The sequence below is a fragment of the Triticum dicoccoides genome, chromosome 7A (assembly GCF_002162155.2).
Source record: "Triticum dicoccoides isolate Atlit2015 ecotype Zavitan chromosome 7A, WEW_v2.0, whole genome shotgun sequence".
Taxonomy (NCBI): Eukaryota; Viridiplantae; Streptophyta; class Magnoliopsida; order Poales; family Poaceae; genus Triticum; species Triticum dicoccoides.
The window spans coordinates 184,736,880-184,749,082 of record NC_041392.1 but is presented as its reverse complement, the minus strand read 5'-3'; the positions used below and the strand labels follow the sequence as shown (position 1 = coordinate 184,749,082).

Genomic DNA, 12,203 nt, shown 5'->3' with positions numbered 1-12,203 from the left:
GAATGGTGTTGATACTTCACAGCACCGAGGGTAATTCCTCTACCCAACAACCAGGTGTCCGCTATAAGGGAACCATAAGCCGGGGTTTGAGACCTTTTAAGATTTCTTGAGTTGCTCTCTCAGCCTGACCATTAGATTGAGGGTGAGCTACGGAAGAAACATCAAGCCGGATATGCTCACGTTGACAAAACTCCTCCATAGCACCTTGGGACAAAATAGTGCCGTTGTCAGTGATAATGTTGTGTGGAAAACCAAAGCGAAAAATCACCTTTTTCACGAACTGAACCGCCGTGGCTGCATCACACTTACTCACTGGCTCTGCCTCAACCCATTTTGTGAATTTGTCAACTGCCACTAAAAGATGTGTCTTTTTATCCTTAGACCTTTTGAAAGGTCCAACCATGTCAAGCCCCCAAACCACAAATGGCCAAGTGATTGGAATCATCCGCAACTCTTGAGCCGGCACATGCGCTCGTCGTGCAAATTTTTGACATCCATCACACCTACTGACCAGATCCTCTACATCAGCGTGAGCCGTTAACCAGTAAAAACCATGACGAAAAGCTTTGGCCACAAGAGACTTTGACCCGGCGTGATGACCACAATCCCCTTCATAGATCTCACGAAGTATTTCTTGACCTTCTTTAGGAGAAACACAACGCTGAAACGCTCTAGTGATGTTGCGATGATACAACTCTCCGTCAGAAATCGTCATTGACTTGGACCACCGGGTTATCTGTCGGGCCAGGGTCTCGTCCTCTGGCAACTCACCCCGGGTCATGTAAGCTAGGAACGGTACTATCCAATCTGGAATAACATGAGTAACCGACACTAAATGTGCCTCCGGGTCAGGAATGGCCAAATCTTCCTCTGTAGGCAACTTAACAGACGGGTTATGTAAAACATCCAAAAAGGTGTTAGGGGGTACCGGCTTACGCTGAGATCCCAACCGGCTTAAGGCATCGGCCGCTTCATTCTTTCTGCGGTCAATGTGTTCCACTTGATAACCCTTAAAATGCCCTGCAACAGCGTCGACCTCGCGGCGATAAGCCGCCATGAGAGGATCCTTGGAATCCCACTTGCCTGACACCTGTTGAGCCACCAAATCTGAATCGCCAAGGCACCGGACTTGGCTCAGACTCATCTCTTTAGCCATTCGAAGCCCATGGAGCAAGGCTTCATATTCTGCTATGTTGTTAGTACAAGGAAACATCAATCGCAACACATAACAAAACATGTCCCCTCGAGGAGAAGTTAAAACAACTCCAGCCCCCGAGCCTTCCAACTGTCTAGACCCATCAAAATGAATCATCCAATATGTGTTGTCCGGTTTCTCCTCTGGCATCTGCAACTCTGTCCAGTCGTTAATGAATTCAACTAGCGCTTGAGATTTAATCGCAGTACATGGCATATACTTCAAACCATGAGACCCAAGCTCAATAGCCCACTTGGCGACTCGTCTTGTGGCTTCTCTACTTTGAATGATGTCTCCTAGAGGAGCAGAGCTAACCACAGAGATTGGGTGACCCTAAAAGTAATGTTTGAGCTTCCGACTTGCCATGAACACCCCATAAACGAGCTTCTGCCAACGTGGATATCTTTGTTTAGATTCAATCAGCACCTCACTGACGTAGTAAACCGGCTGTTGGACCGGATGTTCTTTGCCAGCCTCCTTGCGCTCCACAACAATGGCCACACTGATAGCAAGTGAGTTAGCAGCTACATATAATAACAACGGCTCTTTCTCAACCAGAGCAGCAAGAACCGGCGGCTCAGCGAGCTGTTTCTTCAGATCCTCAAAAGCAGAGTTAGCAACATCACTCCAGACAAAGTCATCCGCCTTTTTCATAATTTGATACAAAGGCATCACCTTCTCCCCTAACCGACTTATGAACCGGCTTAAGGCAGCGACATGACCCGCCAGCCGCTGAACGCCATTGATGCACATCGGTTTGGCTAAAGATGTGATCGCCTTAAATTTCTCCGGGTTAGCCTCAATACCTCTGTTAGACACCAAAAAACCCAAGAGTTTGCCAGCTGGGACTCCAAAAACACACTTGGCCGGGTTAAGCATCATCTTGTTGACCCGGAGGTTATCAAAGGTTTCCTTCAGATCTGTTACCAAGGTTTCCTTCTCTCTGGGCTTCACCACTATATCATCCACATAAGCATGAACATTACACCCAATCTGACTATGAAGGCAATTTTATACACACGTTGATAAGTCGCCTGGGCACTTTTAATCCCAAAAGGCATAGACACATAGCAAAAGGCTCCGAACGGAGTGATGAAAGTTGTCTTCTCCTGGTCCTTGACTGCCATCTTGATCTGATGATAACCTGAATAGGCATCTAGAAAACTCAAATGCTCACAACCCGCCATAGCATCAATGATCTGATCAATACGAGGGAGAGCAAAAGGATCGGCCGGACAAGCCTTGTTCAAATCGGTGTAATCCACACACATACGCCAGGTGCCATTCTTCTTGAGTACAAGCACCGGGTTAGACAACCGCTCTGGGTGAAAAACTTCAACAATGAACCCGGCCGCCAAGAGCCGGGCCACCTCTTCTCCAATGGCCTTGTGCCTTTCCTCGTTAAACCATCGAAGAAACTGCCTGACCGGCTTGAACTTTGGATCAATATTAAGAGTGTGCTCAGCGAGTTCTCTCGGGACACCCGACATGTCAGAAGGTTTCCATGAAAAGATGTCCCGGTCCTCACGGATGAACTTAATGAGCGCGCTTTCCTATTTTGGATCCAAGTTGGCACTGATGATGAACTGTTTGGATGAGTCGCCAGGCACAAAATCGACCATCTTGGTGTCATCGGCTGACTTGAATTTCAACACCGGTTCATGCTCCATAGTTGGCTTCTTCAAAGATGGCATGTCTGTCGGGTCAACATTATCTTTATAAAACTTTAACTCCTCTGTCGCACAAACAGACTCAGCATAAGTGGCATCACCCTCTTCACATTCAGGGCTATTTTCCGGCTTCCATGTACTATGATGGTGCCTTTATAACCCGGCATCTTGAGCTGTAGATACACATAACACAGCCGAGCCATGAACTTGGAATAAGCCGGCCATCCAAACAGGGCATGATATGGGCTTTTGATCTTAACCACCTCAAAAGTTAACTTCTCAGCCTTGAAATCATATTCATCCCCAAAGGCTACTTCCAGTTCAATCTTACCAACTGGGTATGCCAACTTACCAGGCACAACACCATGAAAAACAGTGTTGGACTGTTTAAGACTCTTATCAGTCAACCCCATCCGACGAAACGTCTCATAATAGAGGATGTTGATGCTACTGCCTCCATCCATGAGCACCTTAGTGAACTTATATCCACCCACCTGAGGTGCCACCACTAAGGCTAAGAAACCCGGATTATCAACCCGGGGAGGGTGATCTTCCCTACTCCACACAATAGGCTGTTCTGACCACCTCAAATAACATGGAATCGCCGGCTCAACGACATTGACAACCCTCTTATGAAGCTTCTGGTCCCTTTTGCATAAATTAGTGGTAAATACGTAGAATTACCCACTATTCAACTGTTTTGGATTCCTCTGATACCCGGACTGTTGCTGCTGTTGCTGCTGATTACATTGGTCGGGTTGCTAATTATAGCCACCCTGGTTAGCCGAATGGCCCTGTCCATGAAAACCGCCCCCGCCTGAACCGGCGCCCGGGCCATGAAAGCCGCCTTCGCCTAAACTGCCGCCAGGCCCGTGACTACCATCAAACATGTTGGAATTTTTAAATGCCTTCATGATCGTACAGTCCTTCCACAGATGGGTAGCTGGCTTCTCCCGGGTGTCGTGTCTTGGAGAAGGTTCATTCAATAGTTGTTCGAGGGTGGGACCTGACCCGCCTGACCGAGGAGGTGGCCTACCCTTGCGCCATTGGTTGTTGCCCTGTGTATTGGTGTTAGCCACAAACTCATCAGCCTTACATTTATTACCTCCTTGATTCGCCGGGTTATGCTGGTGACCCTTGCCGTTGCCGTTCTTCTTTTCCTTCCCTGTTTTCTCTTCATCAGACACGGGATCCTTGGTACTGTCAGAATCAGCATATTTGACCAGGGCCGCCATCAACTGGCCCATGTCATTACAGTCACGCTTGGGCCGCCCCAGCTTCTGCTTCAGAGGTTCAAAACGGCAATTTTTCTCCAACATTAAGACTGCAGAGCCGGCATCCATCTTATCAGATGAATGTATTATCTCCTTGACCCGGCGCACCCAATGGGTCGTGGACTCACCTTCCTCTTGCTTACAATTAGTCACGTCCACGATTGACATAGGTTGTTTACATGTGTCCTTGAAGTTTTGAATGAACCGGGCTTTTAACTCCGCCCATGAGCCTATGGAATTGGGTGGCAACCCTTTCAACCAAGTGTGAGCCGTTCCATCCAACATCATAGTGAAATATTTAGCCATTGCTGCATCGCTGACCTCCAACAGCTTCATCGCCATCCCATAACTTTCAATCCATGCCCCAGGCTGCAAGCCGGCCGTGTAATTAGGCACCTTGCGAGGCCCTTTAAAGTCTTTTGGCAAGCGCTCATTACGTATAGCCGGCACCAGGCAAGGGACACCTCCTGTTCTCGTGGTTACTCCTGCCTCAACAGCGGCTGCTGGATAAACCGGAAAGGCCTGATGAGCCGCCTGCTCAGCTGCTAGTTGAACCGCCCGCTCCACCTCTTGACGGATTCTCTCCTGATCCGCCAAGTTAAGGGCTCCACCCTGCGCCGGCTCATGCCTGCGCGGTTGGTTATGGCGTTAAGCGTTGCTCGACATAGCGGCTGAGTCCATATGTCTGCTATAGCTCGGGCTCCGGCTTGGGCGAGGGGTTGAATGGATTCTGTCTCGACTGTAAGAGTACGCATCCTACTGTGCCAGGGCCGTCTGAAGAAGTTCCCTCACCCTTCGTGTTTCAATTGCTGTCGGAGAGTCGCCTTCCATCGGGAGAGCCGCCAAACGAGCCGATGCAGCAATGAGATTCTCCAAAGGATTAGAAAAGTGACCCGGTGGTATTGGTGTGTACTGAGGCGGGCGGTATTCATACGAGGTGGCTCCATGGCCCGCGGTTGAACCGGCGCCCCTGCCCTGGGTGTCGCGATCCGGTTTGCCTCCGGCGGGTTACTTGGACCAACCCCGGGTGTGTGGAAAAGATTTCTAGGATCGTACGTCAGAGGCAGACGTGACTGAGTTTTCTAGTGCCTTCTCCTCATGACCTCGTTTGACGCGTTCAGATCCACCGAGAGCCGGAAAGTCTTTGCTTGAAGCTGCTGAGCACGAGCATCTAAAGCCGCTCGCTCCGCGGCCATCCTGACCTCTTCTGCTGCTAAATTTTCCTTGGCTTGTGCCATCTCTTCACATAGTCGTGCCACCTCCGCGTCATGCTGAGCCTTATCCGCCGGCTCCACCATAGCAGTCAACAGAATCGTCAACTTGTCCATGAGGTCCATTAGCATCTGAGTCGGGCAGTGCGCAGGGTCTCCTGACACGGCCGTTGCCGACCTAGTGGTTATTGCTGCTGCAGCCGTGGAGTTCTGCCCGGGTTGAGTGCCAACCATGAAGACTCCGGTTCGATTCGGTGGCTCAAAGGGGTCCGGAATACTGCTGCCATCGGAACAGCCCCCAAGCATGCCATCTTGCAGCTGATACAAAGAATCTATCTCACCTGTTGATGAAGCAGCATTGGAACAGATGGCCGTCTCACCGCCGTCCATTGATCCTTCAGAGAATTCACCTCCATGGATGCAACCCACGAAGGCATGCTTCATGGCAGGTTGAGTCCGGGCGGATCTCGCGCGCTGAGCCGTCTCGATGAGGTTGGTGTAGATGTCTGGCTCAGGGTCTGACTCGCCGATCCGGCCGATGAAGACATGGATTCCACCGAAGGGGACCCGGTACCCGTACTCAATTGAGCCGGCCTTAGGGCCCCAGCCTTCGTCGTCGATGTAGAGCTTTCCACGACGACTCTTGGTCATCCGGCCCACAGCGTATCCCTTGAGCCCTTCGAAGTTGCCCTTTAAGAACTCAAATCCACCGTGCGCTGGCCCCACGGTGGGCGCCAACTGTCGTGGAATTGTCACAGCAGAAGTCCTAGCAAAAGGACTTAGTCGTAGGTCCATCACAACTAGGAAGCTTAAAAGGGTTAATCGGGACAAGGGACACGAGAGGTTTATACTAGTTCGGCCCCTTACGATGAAGGTAAAAGCCTACGTCTAGTTGTGTTGGGATTGCTGGGGTTTCGATGACCAAGGAGCTAATCAGCTAGCTTGGCTATCGATCTCTTGTTTCTTGCCCTAAGCCGCTGCCAGGTCGTCCCCTTATATACATGGGTTGACGCCTGGCGGCCTACAGAGTCCCGACCGGCTCATAAAACGTGTACGGCTCGGTGACTTCTTTTATATGTCTTTCCTTACAAGTCTTTCTTTACATACAGCGGTTTACAATATTGGGCCTTAAGCCGCCTCTGGGCTTAGGCCTTCTACAAGTCTTAATAAACTATCACCTTGAATATTACTGGGCTTCTTTTGTAACCCGCCATTGGGGTTGACCCGGCCTCTCCTGGGCGGGTCATACCTAATAGCTATATCCCCAACAAGCTGTCTTCCATGCATGTCAGATATAATTGCACACATTGATATATATATATATATATATATATATATATATATATATATATATATATATATATATATATATATATATATAGACACACACACACACACTAGCAAAAGGGCCCGTGCGTTGCAACGGGTAAAAAAGAGAAAAATGCAAACACGCATGCCCGCTAAAACAACTATATACAAGGTCACTATAGACAAGATATAAATGTAGAGTGGAGCATAAGTTTTTTTTGAAAGCCAGTGGAGAATAAGTTGGTGAAGAAGTAATCCAAAAGAAGAATGTTGAGTGGAACATAGGTTGATGAAGAAGTAACCCAAACCGGTACATCATTTTATTCATTATCCAGAAGCATGATGCAACGAAAGCTAATTAATTGTCCAAAAGTGTGATGGAAATAAAAAGTGTGATGGAAATAAAGATAAGAACTAAGTGGCTGATTATTCGCATCTTGTCAGGCATCGTATATGACCATAGATGTTAATGAAAACACTAAAAGGCGACAAAAACAACTTTTTGCAGAATAATACACCACCACACTCATGGGAGTCCAGTTAACAATTTTCATTGAAACTGAAAGCATTATTGAATAGAGCAAATAAACTGCAAGTTTATGAATTCTATTGACGTCATGATAGTTCTGCTCATAAGGATCACCTGATGTCTCCATGGCTACTGCTGTTACAATAATACCACGATCTTGTAAACTATCCTTGTAAGAACATTAAGTTAGCTGAAGAAAGATCTCCCATTGGGAAAATGCATCATTCTCACCGCACACTGAGGTGCACGCCGTCGCATGTGAGATGGCGGCCAAGGTTCTGGTTTCCTCGCCCATGAGGCAGATCCCGCGTTACATCGGGGACATGGCATGGGCGGTGGAGGATGCTTGAGGTGGCTGCACGGGCTACCGGCCGGTGGTGGCGACAGTGCAGAAACGGGAGGGCTGACGTTGTGGCAGGCACGGAGTGGCGGCGACGGCCGGGCACATATTGGGCATAGAAATTTCACAGGACTGATTCAACACTCACGCGAGGGAGAGAGACGTGCTAGTTTTTTCTGTAAAGGGAAAGAAATGGAGGTGAGAGATGTACGTAAAAAAGCAGAGGGGGAGATGGACAACATATGAAGATGGTAGACGGGCAACCTAGCTTCCTGGCCGTTGTCAACGGCCACCGCCTTGAACTGCCGTCTCTGGCCTCACCGGTGTCAGGCCTCAAGTCAACCCGATGCTTGAAATGAAGTTGCCTGCATGTCTTCAAAATTTAGTTCAGAAGCATGAAAGTGTTCAAGTTCAGTTTGGAAGGTACCTGCAAGTATTCAAAATTAAGAATATTCAGAACATAGCAAAACAGAGAAGTGGAGAAGGAACGACCAGCATGCAAGCTTAATGCTAGCACTCAATTTGATGGTTGACCATCTTGCCTACTCAATATGCAGATTAATTGTAGTTATTAATCATAATACATGCTATTCTACCATAGGCATTAACACAAGCACTGTCTTGCTAGAAAGAACAAGCCACTGGAATCAGAATAGACACCGGAGAAACTCGCACCAAATCATCCAAATAGAGATGAAGATACATGAAGCCATACATCCATTACCTAGAACCAAAAAAACCATGGTATGAGGGGAATGAGTGCATAGCATGGAACTACCACAGGTTCAGTCAGAAAGACACAATTGGTAGTATTAGAAATCAAGTGCTTGATCAACTGATATACTAATGATAGGAAAGTGTAGTACCAGTTCAAGTTTGTAATACACAATGGGAATGCCACCTCTATATCAAAAGGATGATACCTCAAATAACTCCATGAACTGTGACACAAAGATAAGACTGATGAGTAAAATCGGCATCGGCATACCACAGTACGGAAAACAATTAGCAATGATACATGGAGGAAATTGTATATATAATGAAGAACATCAAGCCAGGTCACAACACCATTATAGAGATACTACCAGGCGGGAGGTTGGAACACAGTAGAAGCGTTAAACCTGTATGAAAATTGACAAAAGAAATTTACCTGTTTCCCGTTCGGTACCACCTCAAGCTTTTTAAAATCCCCATCAACAACATATTTTCTTCCTAACAGAAAACAAATCAATTAAGTGTAGTCCTTGTAATCAATCATAATATGATAAGAGTTCTCTTTTATAGGAAGAAAACATGAGCATTCATTTTAAGTCTGTGCTTTTATCATATGCCGTTTTTTCCACAGCATATCCCCTGTTTCTCTGTTGTAAAGGTACATGATTGACTGTACTACTTTTTTCTACCACAGTAAACGACTTTGTTTTATAGTTCCCTAAAACATAGTATAGTTTATTGTTACCATAATAATTTTCTGACATCAGTCCGGATAGCTTTTGTTATCTGTTCGCCAACATTTTTCTCACACTTGGGTTTATTTATCGGCATCAGAACACAACGAGAAAAATAGGCATGCCTTCTTCGGCAGGTTTGACACTTCACAGATAGTAGTAACAACACCAAAACCTCGTCTTTCTTCAACTCTTGTAGCACTGCCGACGCCTTTGATGCGGAACATCTTGAACCTTCCTAGTGATGAATGTGATCTCTGTATAAAATGATAATAGGTTCAATGCTAGAATTGGTCTGAAGTCATTTGACACTTCCAGGGAGCTAGTTAACGAACAAATATTAATTGAGCATTAAGGATTTGTACCAGGCACTTCACATCAAAGTGTGACATCTTCACTGGGTGCCTGTTTATTGGTGGCTATGATTCACTCATTGGAGTAGATTCTGAAAAAAAAATGGGAGGCCGGAGGCACATTGGAAATCCATCAAGAGTTGGCCTGCAGTGTTGGTGTATATAGTCAATGTTATCAGTACGTTGCAGATTCAACTTCTCAAACAAAATCATAGTAAAATTGAATCGTTTTACACATTATGAACATTCGGAAGCAGCTAACAAACCTATTAGGCGTCTATTCACGGTTGCTAAATTGTGTCTGACCATTAAGTGAAGAAGTCATAAGAGAAACGGTTGTGTGTATTGAACATGTACACAACACCCATGGGTGATGCCCCAACTCAGAAAAATCTTGCACTCAAAATCAATCAGTGGAAAGCATGCACATACCACCGAACGCTGATGCAGCCTGGAGGTTGTTGTTGGCCACGGCCACGGGCGTGTTATGGCCGGGCTCGGCTCATGCGCCTCCGCCGGAGGCAGGAGGAGCTCTCCTAGGGAGGTGGATGCTGGAGGCGCGCGCCGTCGATGGTGCTGGGCGCCCGTCGTTAGCGGGGGCTGGGTGCACGGGATGGGCGTCGCGCGAGATGCGGCGAATCCTGACGAGCTCGACCGGATTCGACGACGGCGGAGCGAGGACGGGCATCGCGGAGAGGATGGATGTGGGTGCGGCGGCGGCGGAACCCTCGTGTTCTCGTGCGGGCTGCGATGTCAACGACGGGCGAGTCAGGCCGCGTATGAATCGTTTTTTTTTTCACTTTTTACGGTCAGATTGCTGTAGATTGCGGGTTGATTCCTCTAAACCACATGGACTCTTTAGAAAAACGCCGTGACGTGAATTCGGAGAGTCAATCCGTGCTTTATTATTACTAGTAAAAAGGTCCGTGCGTTGCAACGGGAGAATATTACACACTCTGGCCTTGATAATAATGTCTCAAGACCTTCACTCCTCAGCAACGCGAGCTTCTATCTGGCGGTGCCCAGGAAAGGGATGGTTCAATGACAAGCAACAATTGGATTGCCAGTGAAGACATGGTCACATATCACGTACTACACACATCTTGTATATGTCCTCCACAGGATGATGGCGTAACATCCGCCCATCTGCTGCTCCCGCCGTAGCCAGTCCATACATCTTCCTCCTGCCAACTCGACCACCAAGTAGAGGGAAGGTGTGGCAAAAATTATTGTCATCTTAATGATCCACCAAGCACATCTTCTATAAATGCAGCAAAAAGTTAGAGTAGCATCATGGGAAAATTTACTCCCCTTTCATGAACCTATATAAATATAAGCTGATAAAAAAGAAAAAATATGTGTCATAATTCATAAGCACATCTTCTATATAAATATTAGGATGAGTGACAGATGCATTTATACAGATATTGCATTTGTATTTTGGACCATATATAGTATATGGGACATGAGTTGGCAATCAGTCCATCCTTTTAGCACTAAGGATATATTTTTCCTATAGTATGCATTTTATTTGTCCCATCCGCGTCCCTAAAATTAAAGATACTTCCTTCTATCCATATATTGGTCTTAGATTTGTCTAGATATGAATATATCTAAAACCAATTAATTTTAGATATCATAATATTTTTATTAGGTTTGTCTAGATATAGATGGATGTATCTAAAACCGTTTGGTATCCGTATCTAAAACCGTCACATGTATCTAAAAAAATCTAAGACAAATAATATTGATATGAGAGTATACTAATTTGAGACATTTTTATTTAACTATAGTGTAAAATAATAAAGTACACATATTTGATTTTCATTGGTGAACTATCCTGTTTTTAGCTCAAGCACGTGGACCCATTCCAGAGAGACAACTTTTATGGATCCACTACCAACCTTATCCCTTCCAGGCAGAGAGCGCTCTACTATCTGATCCTTGTTCATCATAGCTGGGACAGAGGAAGCGTAGGCTAGGGGAGAGTGCTGTCGGAAGCGTAGGATAGGGGAGAGTGTTGTCCGCATGGCTCGTACGCTATCTGGCCGCTAGGCGCCGTCGAGTGCGGCGAGCTGGGTGCTCGGCCAACCCTATGGTGGAGAAGCTGGGTCCAATGTTGTGTTCATGCAGTCGGTCGAAGGTCGAGCAGAGGTTGCTCCTGGCTCGTTTGAATGGTTGATTCCATGCACCCGTGTGGAGTGCACAGGTCGCCGGCTTCTTCGAGACGCTCTGGGGCGCATGCGAGCTGGGTGCTCGGCCAACCCTGTGGTGGAGGAGCTGGGTCCAATGTCGTGTTCATGCGGTCGGTCGAAAAGGTTGTTCCTGCTCCCCGACGGCGCCGATTCAGCCAGCACATCCCACGAACTCGTTTAATTGGAGTCAACAAACAACGCATGCCAATGTCTCCACGAGACTTTTTTCTTTTCTTTTTTCATAACCGCATACTGCCGAGACGCACATCTCACCCTCGTTTATTTTTTATTTTTTAGGCTGCTTGTTTCTAGTATAACTCGGCCGTATATAAGTTGATTGTTTTTATTGTAAGGAACGATGTGGGACTATTTAATCACATGGTATGGTCACACTTTTTTCTCCTGAATCAACGAAAAGAAGGTAAGGGGCGCAGCTGGCCCAGCTTGGCCCATGCACTTAAATCATAAACTGCAACCCACACACGAAGTCATGTGATGGGTCAGATGTAGCGGGCGGACGGGCTAAGAATTAGTACCACCTCGTTTATATTATGATTTTGTCTATACAAATTATAAAAGCGTATTATGATATGAGAAGAAAGCGTATTGTGACGGTGAACCCACGGAGTCAATCCGTGCTTTATTATTAGGGAGAGATCCGTGCTTTATTATTAGGGAGA

At 46.7% G+C, this 12,203-nt stretch overlaps 1 protein-coding gene across 10 annotated transcripts; it reads right to left on the bottom strand.

The window, feature by feature from the left end:
- Positions 1 to 7,243: 7,243 nt before the first annotated feature.
- LOC119330842 lies at positions 7,244 to 10,118 on the bottom strand. 10 transcript variants are annotated; one of them, XR_005160294.1, is made up of 7 exons: positions 9,761 to 10,118; positions 9,341 to 9,473; positions 8,678 to 9,232; positions 8,394 to 8,468; positions 8,124 to 8,251; positions 7,792 to 7,954; positions 7,244 to 7,703 (listed from the first exon to the last, which is right to left on the bottom strand). XR_005160294.1 is itself a non-coding variant. In XM_037603969.1 (7 exons), exons 2-7 carry the CDS (start codon positions 9,365 to 9,367, stop codon positions 7,672 to 7,674), a joined length of 375 nt encoding a protein of 124 aa, XP_037459866.1. In that variant the 5' UTR covers positions 9,368 to 9,473; positions 9,761 to 10,118; the 3' UTR covers positions 7,244 to 7,671. The 10 variants fall into 10 exon arrangements, 3 of the variants coding, with proteins under 3 accessions (XP_037459866.1, XP_037459867.1, XP_037459868.1); XR_005160291.1 differs by having other exon boundaries at positions 8,203 to 8,251; XR_005160295.1 differs by having other exon boundaries at positions 7,792 to 7,892; positions 8,203 to 8,251.
- Positions 10,119 to 12,203: the final 2,085 nt, after the last annotated feature.